The 16,007-nt window shown below is 37.3% G+C and overlaps 2 protein-coding genes across 8 annotated transcripts in view; both read left to right on the plus strand.

The window, feature by feature from the left end:
* RABGAP1 (RAB GTPase activating protein 1) overlaps positions 1-16,007 on the plus strand; it is a 152,015-nt gene that overhangs the window by 84,704 nt on the left and 51,304 nt on the right. The window lies entirely within an intron of this gene.
* GPR21 (G protein-coupled receptor 21) lies at positions 864-5,480 on the plus strand. Its single transcript, XM_032865810.1, has 2 exons — positions 864-1,633; positions 2,073-5,480. The coding sequence occupies exon 2, from the start codon at positions 2,464-2,466 to the stop codon at positions 3,511-3,513; it is 1,050 nt and encodes a 349-aa protein (XP_032721701.1). The 5' UTR covers positions 864-1,633; positions 2,073-2,463; the 3' UTR covers positions 3,514-5,480.

Below are 16,007 nucleotides of genomic sequence, written 5' to 3' on the forward strand. Positions count from 1 at the left end.
AATTCTAGGAAAAGAAAGGGAATAAAGTTTTATACCCACTACATGCTAAGTATTGTTAAGCTTTTGTATGTATACACTGTCTCCTTTATTTTGCAGTAACTGTGAAATAGGGAGTATAGTCCTCATTTTACAGATGATGAAACTGAGGGTAAGAGAGCTTTAGTAATATAAGAGCAAGGATTTGAACCACATGGGTGGTCAGTGCCATGGGTTTTTTATATGCCGCACTTTGTCATGTTTTCCAGTAAGATCTCTCAAATATAGCTATCAAGCTTATGCTCCATAGGTTTTTTTAATGTTGCCTTCCTATAATAAGCATGGTGCTTTAGCTCTTAAAATATAATTAACTAAGTTCTGATTATGGGAGGCCATTTGCTTTTATTGAGGAAGCATATATGTGAGACAAGTAAAAAATGGAAATTGGATGACATAACATGTATCCCTGCCCAGGTGTGCCGTCTTTCTAGAATGCTTAGAAATGCCAACCTTTGCTTATTTTCTTTCACCCTACTGGGTATGTGGAACTTTACTTAAAAGAATGAATCGAGAGTCCAAAGATACCTGGAGGAAAAAGTACGAAAAGTACACATTTCCAGTTAGCTGAAAAAATTGTCATCATTTATGACATTATCAGAATATAATACTGACACAGTGTAATATATCCCACAATATAATCCCAACTTGCATTGTTTAAAGTAGGCACAGACAAGATTGTGTATTCTAAGATACATAAGCTAATTTGTACCATGGAACTTTTGCAGTTTTAAAGCCTGAGTGGAAGTGGGTATATTTACTTGTCCGCTTTTTGTGTGTATTTTTGTGCACTGCTTCTTAGTAAACTAGAAGCAAGAAATGGCATCTCAAAGCTATAGGGTAGCATTGAATATAGGACAGCGTGCTTGTGTGCTGTTTCCTCAGTGTTGAGAATGGGTGAGGTTTTCTTTACTTTCTCTCTTGAAAAACTGATTTTTAAGTTTGCTTGTTATTTTTGTCATCTTTCTTAAAATTAACCAATATCCAGTGAATCATGAGAGGAAATTAATGCTGAACATTTAGCCTTCTAGCTAGAACTCCTTGTGCTACTGAATTAGGAGTCCTCAGTTGCCATGCACCGTTAACACACTTTCATTCTTTAGCATTGCTCTTTGTTCTTGAGGAAAATGCTATAAGAAAATAGGAATTTCCTCTCACCATTACCCCTTTGGCAGTGTGTTTCAATCTAATTCCTGGTTGGCATTCTGTCCCGGCTACAACCCCTTCTCTAAACTCCATCTACTAAAAGGGGGATTCCAGACAGACGAGGAAACAGCTTTCAAACACTGCACTGCAGGCATATTAAGTTATTCCCCCACTGTGCAGTCGGGAAATCAGGGACCACTTCTCTGGCAATGAATTCTAATGAGCTGCTAAGGATGCCGTAGGGTGTGTGCGCACAGGCGTTTTCTTTCCCCTCCCCCCCTTCTTCCTTTTCCCAAGCCCCCTCTTCTCCCCGTTTCCCCTCCTCCTCCTTTATCCCCTCCCTCTGTGTCTCAGTTCTGCAGTAAACGGGGCTGAGGCACATTCCTGCACTGCAAGGCTTTCTGTTAAGGATGTGTTGTGGCTTTTGTTTGGATTGCAGCATGCAGAATTACAGGTAACACTCTGAAATCGAGCTAGACAGATAAATTCTGTTGAAATGTTTTCAGATAGGCGAAATATTACGTTGGAATCAATGAAGGAAATGAATTACCTTAAGTAATTTTATTAGTGGTAGTTCTAGTAAAATATTTTCAGAAATGCTAGCGCAGATTCCTTTTCTTCCCCCAGAAGGCTCAAATGAAAAGAATGGGGTTAGATTGATCCGGCTTGCGATTGATTTTGTTTTATGTTGATCACGAAAGCTTGCTGTTGTTGCTCCTCCTCTGTAGAGTAAAGGACCAGTTATGCGGGGTGCCGCTGAGAGTAGCCATGAATAGTTGTACCGGGTGGGGTAGGGTGGAGTGGGAGGGTTGGTACCAGCCTGAGCTAGCCAGGTTCTTTGATTAGGGCATTGGATGCAAAATGTAAAATGCTCTCTCCTTTTCTTCTGTCAGCTGTTCAGAGGAGACTCATTACAACTCCTGCTGAAGCTCCTAATCTTCCTCCCTTCTCTTCTGCCCTTACCCCTACCCTCATTGGCCTGAAGACACTGTACCCAGAGTTTGGCTTACTCCCCCGGTGCTATGTGTATGGTAAACCTGGTACTATGGCCACATCTGGGACTGGCCAGACAACTGCTGCTGGTTCTCCCTATTCCAAGAAGGATTTAAAAGGGAATTATACTGCAGGCAATGCACCAGAGCAGCATCAGGAGCTTGGGGACTAAGACTCCTCTGGCATTATTGCAGACACACAGAGCTGACCGCAATGACAGCAGCTGCTCCTTTGAACTGTTGGCAGCAGCCAAGCGGCAGCATGAAGTGAGAGATCACTCCCAAGCTCAAGATGAACTCTACCTTGGATGGTAATCAGAGCAGCCACCCTTTTTGCCTCTTGACGTTGGGCAATTTGGAAACTGTCGATTTTTGCCTTTTGGAAGTGTTGATTATTGTCTTTCTCACTGTATTGATTATTTCTGGCAACATCATTGTGATTTTTGTATTTCACTGTGCACCTTTGTTGAACCATCATACTACGAGTTATTTTATTCAGACTATGGCATATGCTGACCTCTTGGTTGGGGTCAGCTGCCTGGTCCCTTCTTTATCACTCCTCCACTACCCCCTTCCAGTCGAGGAGTCTTTGACTTGCCAACTATTCGGTTTTATAGTGTCCGTTCTGAAGAGCGTCTCCATGGCCTCTCTGGCCTGTATCAGCATCGATAGATATATTGCCATCACTAAACCTTTAACCTATAATACCCTGGTCACGCCTTGGAGACTACGTCTGTGTATTTTCCTGATTTGGCTGTATTCCACCCTGGTCTTCCTGCCTTCCTTTTTCCACTGGGGCAAACCTGGATATCATGGAGATGTGTTTCAGTGGTGTGCAGAGTCCTGGCACACCGACCCCTACTTCACCCTCTTCATCGTGGTGATGTTGTATGCCCCGGCAGCCCTCATTGTGTGTTTCACCTATTTCAACATCTTCCGCATCTGCCAACAGCACACAAAGGAGATCCGCGAAAGGCAAGCCCGCTTCAGCAGCCAGAGTGGGGAGACTGGGGAGGTGCAGACCTGTCCCGATAAGCGCTATGCCATGGTCCTGTTCCGAATTACTAGTGTATTTTACATCCTCTGGTTGCCATACATCATCTACTTCTTGTTGGAGAGCTCCACGGGCCACAGCAACCGCTTCGCCTCCTTCTTGACCACCTGGCTTGCTATTAGTAACAGTTTCTGCAACTGTGTCATTTATAGTCTCTCCAACAGTGTCTTCCAAAGGGGACTAAAACGCCTCTCAGGGGCCATGTGTACTTCTTGTGCAAATCAGACCATAGCTAAGGACCCTTACACAGTTAGGAGCAAAGACCCCCTTAATGGATGCCATATCTGAAGTGGTTCAGACACTCTGGGTCGCTGTGGTGTGTATGTGTGTTTGTGTGTTTCCTTTTTCTCTCTGTATTCCTTTGCAATAGGAAATCTGGGACAAAATAATTAGACTCTAAGCAATAGCAAACAAATGATCATTCAAAAATACCCTCTAAGTTTGCAGAAATTATTTTCTAAAAAGTGTTTTTGCATCAGAAGAATCAGGACGGTGAAGATAAATTGCTCTTGGTTCCAGGTTTTGTAATGTCACAAAAATGACTACATTTTTAAGATTTAAAATAAATAAAGCCATATCTAACACCTCTCTTCAACGGGCATGACTGAACCTGGGTGTGAGAAGCGTCAGCATTTTTAAAAAGTCATTTTCTTGTCGCTTTTCTGGGTTCTTTCCAGCTGTTTGGGCTGCATATGCAATTGAATTCTTTTAATGTGGAATATTAAAAACTAGTGATGAATTAACAGGATTTAAAATTTTTCTTTATATATGCCAAAGTAGAACTACACTGCAAGTTTTAGCACTGTCATTTAGAAAGCCAAATGTTTTATGTTTTTTATGTCTTATTCTCATGAGAGAATTCTCAATACAGTGAAAAATGTGAACACCTAAACACTAATTTTAAAATTTTGCAGTGTACCATAAATGAAGCAAAAGTGCAGTCAAATCATGTAATTTTTATGAAAAATTGAGCTGCTCTCCGTGCCGTGCTTCATGGAGATCTAAAGAAACGTGTGCATAGAAAGTGATTGTGGTGTTGTATTTTTGCCCATGCTTTTGTTTATGTGTGTATTGAAAATATTTGAATTTAGATTTCTCTTTACAGCAAAATGTGTTTCAATAAGCTGAAAAACAAAAGATAGGTTAATTGCTGCCATTTTTCTGTGTAATGGTGAAAACATATAAAAGTAAATCTTTAGTCTTCTCTTTTTTTTTTTCATCCAGAGAGTTTTGAAATACCAGAATATCTGGGAGAAAGGTGTCCTAAGCAATTGAGTCAGAAAATATACAGTATATGTAACTAGTACTCTTAGAAAATAGAAGGGGATTGAGATGTTCTCTTTTTGGTTAAATGGAATCAACAAAGTAGCATCTAATTCTTTTTATAAGCAATCTTTTTAAGTTAGTGTTAAGGAATGCACATTTGAATGAGAGAAGGAAAATGAGAAAGGACATCTTTATTGCTATTCTCTTTCTGAGGAAAAAAAAAGTCCTTTGGTATAACAGTTCTTTACTTAGTCTTCCTTTTTTTAAGCCAAAGTACTAGCAAAACCTATAGGATGTTATTACTGTTAACTCTGTAGAATTATCGAGAGTGCTGTATATTTGTATGTACTAGTGCTGTTTTGTTCTTCGAGTGATTATCTTTAGAACAAGAAGTTTATTTTTCTAAAAGGAGAGAAGGACTTCCCAGGAGCTCCAGGCATGAGAGTATTTCCTCTGCTTTTTCTACTGGTTTTAATGTTTTGGAAGTCTTCAGGGGACTTACATGATCTCTGCCTTTGGCTAGATGTTATAATCTGAATACAACAATGGTATTCAGTGAGATGGAAGAAACCCAAGGGAAATGGGTTAAAGTGGCGTTTTGAATCCAAGAAAGGACACGGATATTTATAAAACAGGGAGATAGGCTTTGGGTTTTTTTTGGTCATATATTAGAAAACCTACTGCCCCCGTTTAAAGTGAAGGACAGCAGTCTTAGGATTTTAGGTTTTAGATACCAGTTTGATTTTAATCTCAAATATGTGTTCTACTTAAACTACTTAATTTCAAGTGAATCAGTGTTACATAAACATTGAAATTTCAGATTCTGAATTCTTCCCAAAAGCTTGCTTGCTTGTTCTTTATATTTACTATTAGAAAACTTGATTCTAAGCTGTTTCAATATTTAGAACTCATTAAAATTGTAAGTTATTTTAACAATGAATGGCTGTTAAATTGCCATTTGAATTGGAAAACCTTTTCTCTTGGATTCTGAAAAAAACAAAATTCCCTTTTCATACGTGTTGGAGAATGTAACCTATTCACATTTGCAGTTTGCTTGTGAGTTTTTAGTTTAGCAAAATGAGAATCTCAAAGATTTTTTTTTTATATATATATAGAAAACTGATGTTAAATCAGTGGATTTTTACTTTTGCAAGATGCTGAGCCCTTTTAATTTTTTCCTGCAATGGAGTTCCATCTTGTGAGAAAAGAGAAAACCCTTTGGTACAGATCTTACGGAAATTTTATGGAAAAGAGAAAATATCTATTTGATTTTCTGGAAGTGGCTAATCAAGCTGATTTTTTTTTTTTAAGATTTTATTTATTTATTTGACAGACAGAGATCACAAGTAGGCAGAGAGAGAGGAAGTGAAGCAGGCTCCCCGGTGAGCAGAGAACCTGATGTAGGCCTCATTCCCAGCCGAAGGCAGAGGCTTTAACCCACTGAGCTACCTGGCACCCCTCAAGCTGATTTTTTAATGACTCAGAAGACAACTCTTTTAATAAGAGCTTTTGTTAACAGATTTTTACATTTCTTTTGTCCTAGTACCAAATTTAAATGTTATTAGAAATATTTTTTCACATTAAAATCTGTCACTGTCTCTGCCTAAAACCAAAGTAGAAACTAAGTATGTGTAGTAATTTTAAAGAAAAATTCCCCCAGTCCCCCAGCTGATACTTGCTTAATATCAGATGTTTTTCCTGTTTATCTTATAGTCTTCATTGGACTATATAAAGTCTGCCTTTTCTTTTAGTTATTAGTTCTTTTCTCACCTTCAGTGTTTTTTACTGTTTTTTAATTTTGTTTTGTTTTTTAATTTTTATTTTCTTATGTGTGTATATGTTGGGGGATGAGCCTGGATGTAATCACGAAGTCTTTTTTTGTGTGTGATACATTTGAACAGTTTGTATTTAAATGACCTTTTCATCCTGGCAAATTTATTGCAGCATTTGATGACGTTTGGTTTAAATACCAATCTGGCTAGTTCAGAATGAAAAAAAAGAAAAGTATATTTTTAGATTCAATTACCTTGGGCCTTGGCAAGACAGTGCATTTAACTATATATGGTATATGACTGATAGCAGAGGAAGCATAAGCTTTTGGTGATTGTGTTGAAATTGTTTCATAGTAAATGTTCAGATAAGACAATAACTAATGGTTATGTTTGTAAATTAGTTGTACATGATTTCAGAGGAGATGTGTTTTGTTTTCCTCTTAGAACAGAAAAGCAGTTACAAAAAGATGGGTGGTCTACTTTAATGAAAGAACTGTCTTACACCAGAAAGGATATTTATATTGTTCATGGATCTGCGCACTCCCACATTCCATTTTGGAAAGGGTTTTCTTTAAGCGTTATTGCTTGATGGATTTCTTTTTGAGCCTTTTTAAGGGCTTTTCCTTTTTACTTGAATAATGGTCTTAGTATTTTTAAAGATTGGGAAAACTTGAATTTTTGTACTATAAATGCATTGTCCACTCTTTGAACTTGAAATTAAAGTAACAGGGTTACAAGTTCCCAGACAGCAGAGTGGTTTCTGGGAGTGTTTCCTCAGCCTTTCAGGTTTGATTGAAAATCTGTGCAGTGGCTTTGTGGGAAATGTTTTAATTTCGCTGTGTTTTTTGTACCATAGAAGACTTGTGAAATAAATTATTGGCAAACCAGAATTTATTGTTATATGAGCAGATTATGGGAAGATTAAGGATGGGAGAATTGTGGCATTTTTTATTTTTTAAAGTCTTCACAAATTGTTCTCTGTGTTGTTGTATAATTTTTCCATTTCAAGTTGAAGGAAACCTAATTATTTTATATTAAATGTACACATTATTAGTACATTCTGCAGATCTTGGCATTATCCTAGTCATTTCTTATAGTTGCAAATGAGTCATTAGGCTTTTCTTCAAAATTTGGGTGAAGAGTGTATCATGATATGATTAAAAGGAACTTTGAACTGAAAATAAAATATCTAGGTTTCTGTTTCAAATTAACTAGTTTTGTAAGGGCAAGTCACTTCTCTGAGCACTTAATTTCTTCTTTTTTTTAAAGATTTTATTAATTTATTTGACAGAGATGGACCCAGCGAGAGAGAGAACACAAGCATGGGGAGTGGGAGAGGGGAAAGCAGGCTACCCGCTGAACAGGGAGTCCAATGCTGGGCTCAATCCCAGGACCCTGGGATCATGACCTGAGCCAAAGGCAGATGTTTAACAACTGAGCCACCCAAGCACCCAGCACTTAACTTCTTCTATAAAAGGAGATAATCTCCTCATCCCTCATAGGGTTACTTTGACAATTGAATTAGATATGGATTTAATTTTGTAATATGTGAAGTGCTTTGCAATAAAAACACAAGTACTATTATTTGTATTTACCATGGTTTCACATCTGAAGAAGTCCACATAAGGATATGGTACCCCCCCCCCACATTAAGGTCTTAGAAGCTCGGTGTGGGTTAGCAATCCCAAATTTGGGAAGAGAGGCATGATAAACCCTCACCTTTTGAAAACAACAGTAGCATTAAATTCAGTATAAAACTATTTTCATTTACTTCCTTTACTTGTCTGTAAAGTCTCTAAAGTCAGGAACTGTAGTATCACTTCAGCTCTTTATCCCCAAAATCTAACATGGGACCTGGCTCAGAGCAAGTTCTGGTCAACTCTACAGAATTAATGAATGATTCTTTCTTATTATTACTTCTAATCACTGATATTACTTCTAGTCATTATAGAGCAGTGGTGTTCAAAAGGTGGGCCAGAGCCTATAAGCAAGCAGTCTTCTCTTTGCTCAAGGCTATTCTTAATTCTAAATGATAAAAGATATCTTTTTAGGACCAAAAGACCAGTTTGGGAATGTGTGTTCTCTGTATGCCAGGTAACTACTCCTGGAAACCCTGTAGCCTGGGCCAAGGGAACTTATGGTGGTGCTGTCAAACTGCCAGTTTCTCCTGGCCTGGATAAGGAATATGTACTTGGATCACGTCACCTTCTTGGCTCTGATTCCAGATAAGGTATGCCATAAAAATCAGTCACAAGGAAAGAGGAGGTAGAGCCTAGCTTGGTGACTAATTCTGTGGTTTTTCTTTGTCTTTCAGTCTTTACCAGTTTTCTAGTTTTGTCTTCCTTTCTTTTCTTAACATGCTATCAATCATGTGTTCAGAGGGATATGCTTTAGATGAAACGGCTTGGAAGGTGTGGAAAATTCTATTATGAAATAACAGTGACTTTAGGGAAAGCTTAAGAAATAGTTAAGAAGCCCTTATGCAGCAATCTGTGCTATATGCCAGTCATTGCAATTAATTGGCAGTTATAAAGAATCACGTGATTCCTTTCTTGTAAAAAAAAGTCTGTGTATTAAATAATCAGTTTTCTTTTCCTTCTGTGCTCCCAAAATGCTCTCAGTCAGCTTTAAATCTTCTAACCAGAAGATAAGAGGAGTCTAGTCTGGGGACTGATACTTGAGGGCTCCCAAACCAGTCGTGTTACCTGCCCAAGTCACTTTAAGTTGATGCCTGTCAGTCAGCAAATCCCACCTATCCATGCAGAACTTCCAATTAGTGTATTTACTCCTCTTTTACAGTTAGCCAAAGATCACTGGTCTTTTGAGAAAGGCATCTTACATAATACACAGGCCCAAACAAAACAAACAAACAAAAATCGGAGGAAATAGAAACAATGCAAGTCACAAAACTTTTAAAAGCAAATCCAGTATGTTTTCCAAAATATATTTTCAGAGAAGCTTTTGCATCTGTGAAAAGAGAGTAAGTTGCCATTTTAAAAAAAAATGAACAGGAAGAGAATAAGAAAGAGCTCTTGAGATTTAAAGTATAATCAGGCATTTTTATTTTATTTTTTATTTATTTTTTAAGATTTCATTTATTTATTTGACAGAGAGAGATCACAAGTAGGCAGAGAGGCAGGCAGAGAGAGGAGGGGAAGCAGGCTCCCTGCTGAGCGGAGAGCCCGATGTGGGGCTCGATCCCAGGACCCTGAGATTATGACCAGATCTGAAGACAGAAGCTTAACCCACTGAGCCACCCAGGCGCCCCTAATGAGTTGTTTTTTAAATCAGAAAAGTTGGAAGGTAAAATTGAAGTAGGATAATGAAACAAAAGATGGTAATACAGTTAAAAACAAGACAGAGATGCAATAGAAGAGGCCCAATATCTGGCTAACATGATTTTCAGAAACAGAATGTGGGGGGAGGAAATGAGGAAATTTTCAGAGAAATATCAGAAGAAAAATTTTTAGAACTGAAAGATATGAGTTTCCATAATGAAAAGGACCAGGTTGGTGTGTGAAAAAGACTCTATGATGGCGAATCATAAAATCTCAGAACACTGGGGATAAAGGAAAATCTCCATAGCTTCTTGGTCTGGAGTAAGGATGGAAGAGTGGGAACATGCTAAGTACAGAGATCTAAATAGCACTGAACTTCGTGCCACATTGAAGCAAGGAGATAACTGGGAATAACTTCTAATTTTTGACAAGTGTTTTGTTTTTGTTTTTTTTAAACCTAGAATTTTATACCCAGTCAAACTTTCTTTCAAGTGTGAGAGTAAAAACCCATTTTGAGATATGCAGGGTCTCAAAAATATTTACCTGCCTTACATCCTTTCTCAGTGAGTTACCAAAAGATATGCTTCCCCAGAACAGTGGTTGAAATTTAAAAAGTGGAAGACAGACAAACCAGGAAGCAGGGGCTCCCAACACAGGACCGAGGGGAAGAGAATTCCCATGGTGATGGAGAAGGAAAGCCATGGGATATCAGCTGTGCAGCAAACCTAGATGGCAACTCATCCAAGTTGGAGTAGAAGGAAGGAGGACACTAGGAAGTATGTCTTTAGAAAAAAATAACTGAGAGGAATTTGCAGTTCTTTTTATTTAATTATTTATTTACTTTTTAATTTTAAAATTTATTTATTGAGAGAGAGAGGTGTGTGTGAAGAAGGAGAGAGAGGAGAGAGAGAATCCTAAACAAGCTCCATGCCCAGTGCAGAACCCAAAGAGGGGTTTGATCTCACAACCCTGAGATCATGAGCAAGGTTGAAAACAAGAGTCAGACGCTTAGCCGACTGAACTGCCCAGATGCCCCAGGATTTCATTTACAATTCTGTCAGATTTGTTGGGGAAGAATTGATGATAGATATACATAGAATATTGAGAAGAAAAATGGAGCAGTTAATAATTATGCAGACAAAATGGAAATGGAGCAATTAGTAACTGTGCAGACAAAATGGAAAATTAGCAAAAGAAGTCTAGTTATGATATATTCTGTGATTTAGCTATGAACAATATTGATTTAACTAAAAATTGTAGCAAAATTACATTGAGAGTCAAGGAAGAGAAGTACGTGTGGCGGGTGGGTGAGTTTGGGGACTATGACAGGTACAGTATCATCTTCCATACTAGAAAGTATGGAAGATATGTATGAACACACACACACACACAGAGAAAATAGCAATTTAAGTATATTTATATATATATATATAAAAGTATATTTATATAATTATATTTATATATATAAATATTATTATATTTAGATATGTATTATTATATTTAGAAATAGGAAGAAGGAAATCAGCCAAGAAAAAAGAAAAAGGAAAGGAAGAAATGGTTGCTTCTGGGGAGCAGGGAGCAAGATGGGAGGAGTGAGGGGTCTAGGGTCTGCTATTTTTCTTTGTAAGCTTTGTACTGTGACCTTTCCAAATAAGTAGGTATATTATTTTTTACAAGAAGCATAAACCACATTTAGGAAAAGGCAAATAAATTTCAGCAGAAGTAGAGGGAAACCAGAAAGCATGGGTTTAGAACATACTAAAGTAGAAAATGAGAACCTTATAGCACTCTGTTGTCTCTGGTCCTATATAGAGCAACTTCCTATTCTTATCCTCCTAGGAAGACAGGCAAAGGGGATATATTATCCCTCTTTTACAATTGTGGAAGCCTATTTTGGGGTCTGTAAGACCTTTTTGATTCCAATGTACTACATCATGATGATGCATAGGTATCTGTTTGGGTCTTTTTACACATTTTTTAATTTTGGTTTTTACCAAGGGAAGATAACAGACTTGAAAGCATCTTCTTTGACATCCTGGGAAGGAAATCATGAAAACAAACGTGTGTGTGTGTGTGTGTGTGTGTGTGTGTGTGTGTGTGTTTGATGAGTATATGTATACTGGTATGCAGGTGTCTATAGTACAAGACAGTATCAGATGGCAAGTGGGAATATGAGATGATGAGTGGAACATGAAGTACTATGCAGTATTCATAGGTAAGGAGATGTGTGTTAGATGACTTTCCTTAGAAGGCAGTATATGAGATGGGCAAGGTTCTGGGAAAAGTAAGATCTCTGTAGTGTTATCTCAGCCCACCCCTTGTATAAGATTGCTGGAAGTATTCAGCTGGGCAGAGTTTGAGGAACCCAAAAGATCTATAGACAATAGACTAATAAAGTAACCTACAATTATCAAAGCAACATATGACACGAGAGTGCCCTTTGCAGAGTAAAAAGTACATCTTTATGTTACATTACCATGATAAAAATCACTTAATGAAAGATTTATTGGTTTGTTACAAAACGATTGTATTGGCTTTGAACAACATACAAAAGTAAGTCTTTTCAAAGTCAAACTTTAAATTCTGTGTCTATCAGCTTTTAATAAATATCTGTTGAATTAGTCAATATTTTGGGGAGAAAGCAGCATTAAACAGCATGATTTCTTTATGAATTTTCTTCCAGAAAGACTGGGGAAATCCCCATTGCCAAAACCAGTTATTTATAGCTAGACCAGAAATAAAAAAATTAAAAAGGCCATTTGTGGGTCTCTGTCTTCATTGGCACTTGGGGAGCAGAATCTGACTCAAAAGTCTTTTTCATTTTTAAAAGTTCTTTTTCTTCATGACATGATATTTGTAGTAATTGAAACCCTTCCTACTTAGACTATGTTACCATCATGAATTGTTAACATCCTTGTACCGAGGATGTGTGTTATATCCTATGGAGCACTGGAAATGAAGTTAAAACAGAATTTAGGTACTCATTCTGGCTATTTATTAGGTAATCTTAATCTGTCTGAACTTCAGAAGTATACTCATGTTTGAGTTATGATGATGCCAACACTAAAGGGGTTGGTTTAAGATTAGATGCATGTTACATTAATGTAAAGCTCTTCATGTTTATATTCTTGGATCACTTTTCTCCTAAGATAAAGAGGAAAGTAATGAAAAGAGCATGGATTTTGGAATCTCTAGCCCTTGGTTCTCTATTCTGTAAAATGGGCTTACTCCCCTTTTTGTTAGAATTATTGTGAAATTCAGACACTATACATTTTAAGTATGTAGAATTGTGCATAGAAATTCAGTAAAAGATTGTTGCTATTATTTCTTTGTAACACAGAGGTCAGAATCTCCCAGTAACCTCCAGGGCTTGCTGCAAACTGGAATGTACTCAGAGGAAAGCCCTGGGTGAATGTGGAGTGACCCACCCTTTTTGCAGGAATCATAAACCCCTCAAGTAATGCCATAATGATTTGCTCCATCAGTACCTTGGTGTTTTATGTATTTTGTCCTGCTTTTATAGTATGTTGTGCTGGAGGATTACTTCTGTGCAATTCTTAGACATTAAGGTACATGCATTTAGATGTACTTCATTAAGGAACAAGTCATTGAGGCTTAGAGTAAAAGCTTTATTTAGTAGGTTAGAGGTAGAAAGGAAATTTGGGACTGCAGTGGTGAAGAGGTATCCCTTTCATTGAAATTCAAAAATGAGTTGTACTAGGAAAAAATGAAATCATGGCAAGGGGAGTTTTAAGCTTCAAAGAGCTCTGAATGAAGAGGGGTCATTTATGTACTTAAGAAATAGGCCATGTGGGGCGCCTGGATGGCTCAGTGGGCTAAGCCTCTGCCTTTGGCTCAGGTCATGATCTCAGGGTCCTGGAATCGAGCCCCACATCAGGCTTTCTGCTAAGCAGGGAGCCTGCTTCCCCCTCTCTTCTCTGCCTGCCTTTCTGCCTACTTGCGAGCTCTCTGTCAAATAAATAAATAAAATCTTAAAAAAAAAAAAAAAAAGAAATAGACCATGTAATATGTAGTGATGAAAAGTATGTGCTTGAGAGGCAGACTTGAGTTTGAATTCTAGCTCTGCCAGTTAATAACTGTGAACCTACGGCAAGGTATGAAATCCCTTAGTCTCTGTTGCCTTAATAGCACTATTTCATGCAAGTATTAGGATTAAATGAGCTAATGCATGTGAAGCTCTTGGCCCATAGTAAGCATTTGGTACATGTTAACAGGTGCTGCTGTCTTCCTTGTGTGGATATGGCCGCATGGATAAACCAGAGGTTTCAAGTTGAGGTATAATCCAGAGTAAGGTCAGAAAGATAAATTGGGGGGGCCGCCTGTGTGGCTTAGTCAGTTGAGTGTCTGCCTTTGGCTCAGGATCTCGGGATCCTGGGATCGAGCCCCACGTCAGGATCTCTGCTCAGCGGAGAGTCCACTCCCTCTCCCTCTACTGCTCCCCCTAACTTCTGCATGCGCTCACTTGCTCTCTCTTTCTCAAATAAATAAATAAAATCTTTTATAAAAAGAAAGAAAGAAAGATAAATAAATTGGGATGACCTAGTCTGGAATAAATGGCTAGGGATTTGATTTTAATTAGGAAGTGGAGATGGACTTAAGATTTTTGAAGGGGTAAATTACGTAATATAGAATCCTAAAGTCACAGGGCTAGAAGACCCCTTAGAGGTCGCAATCTAGACCCTTCCTTTCACAGATGGGGAAAGGGAGACCCAGAGTGGTGACTTAATTAGTTGTGGAGCTGGGACTCAAATCCCGCCCGGTCTTATACCTCCCTTAGGCTCAGTCATACCACCAAAGTAAGCCCAAAGGATTGCAACATTTGTCAAGTGCTTAGAAAATGGGAGTTGCTAGCAGGTTTGGGGAAAAAAGGAAAACAAGTACTCAGATTTTGGTGTGTTATTAAATATTTTCCATTGGTACTTATAACCAAACCAATTAAAATCTTAGTTAGAAAGTTCTGTTGATGACTGGCAGCCACCTCAGAAATGTTTGTTAGGGCAAGTGAAAATACATGACATGGGTGGTTCTAGAAAGCTTGCATGGCTATTTATAGTACTTGTACTGCTGTTGAGATTAGAGGGTGAAGTTTTTGCTTAAATAAGATTGAAGATCACTGCTTGTCCAATATCTTTTAAAAGTGCTATTTCCCGAGAACTTTAAATAGAAAAACATTTTAAAAAACTTAATTTCAGGAGGGCTTTTACTACCTATGTAGAAAGGCATTACTACAAAAGTGCTAATAGACTTTGGTTAGTATTATACCTTTGTGCGGATAAGTTTTGAGTTTTTAGGTTGATAAAAAAAGATCTATATAGTTACAGCTTTATACATTAATGATGAAATAAGATAGCTTTTAAATATTTAAATATTTATTTCTTGGTAATTGTTTCTTAAGATTAATTTTTTAGGGAAATATTAAAATCTCAAACATTTTTCTTGTATATTGGGGCTCAAGGAAACATTATTTTTGCCTGAAAGCTATATAAAAATATATAACTAAAATAGATATCAAAACGCAGAACATATAGTGTGTGACTAAGTATATGAATGCAGACCTCTTATAGAATTCTGAATGCAGTTCAGCAGTTCACAGATGAAGGTGTCTGTGATTAATATCATTCAAACACAGATTCTCAGTTGTGTTAACTGTTATAAGAGCTGGGAACTCTGTAGAATTGTAAAGTCATATTAATATATCTAGCTATTCTGTAGTTGATGTATATTTTTGCTACTTAATTCTCTAAGAGTTATTTTCAGAAGAAACTAACTTTAAAACTGAGTATTTGTTAAGGATTATGAAATACAAACATTTTCTTAGAAATCATAATTTGATTATTTGGTTATATAAAAATACAGCTTGAGAAATACATCTTGATAATGTGTGTGGTATATCATGAATGGGTGATTTTAAGAAGATTTGGTTCTGGACACAGAATGCTTTATAAAACCTTTAAGCAAATAGTGTAAGTCAAACAATAGAGTCTTTATTAAGCTGTACGAAGAAGGCATTTGATACATGGTCTTACTCAGTAATATAATTGAAGTAAGTATTTGGAAATTATCACAGTTATCAGAAACAAGTGTTTGGAATATGCCTTTGTATTTCATAGTTTTGTGACTTCAAATTTAGCTGACTCATAGATTACCTCCCCTCCCAGCTTTTAATCAAAATGACACTTTTTGTGTTCACTTTTGTCAGGTAACAGTTCATGAGTATTTCCTGCTTCTTGGGCCTCTCCATGATGGATTACTATGAAGAAGAAGCAACAATAACAAAGCAGGAAAAGGTTGACAGTGCAGTTAGCATTTATGCCTTATCTATACATGATTTGGGACCGTTTTGCCAAACATTGAATAATTTTCCTGTGGGAAACTTGAGCCCTAAAAGGAAATGAACATAGCTAAAAGACTGCATATCACAGGGGACTTAAGTTTATTTTTAGAA

Source organism: Lontra canadensis, unplaced genomic scaffold, assembly GCF_010015895.1.
Source record: "Lontra canadensis isolate GAN:19392208 unplaced genomic scaffold, GSC_riverotter_1.0 scaffold30, whole genome shotgun sequence".
NCBI lineage: Eukaryota > Metazoa > Chordata > Mammalia > Carnivora > Mustelidae > Lontra > Lontra canadensis.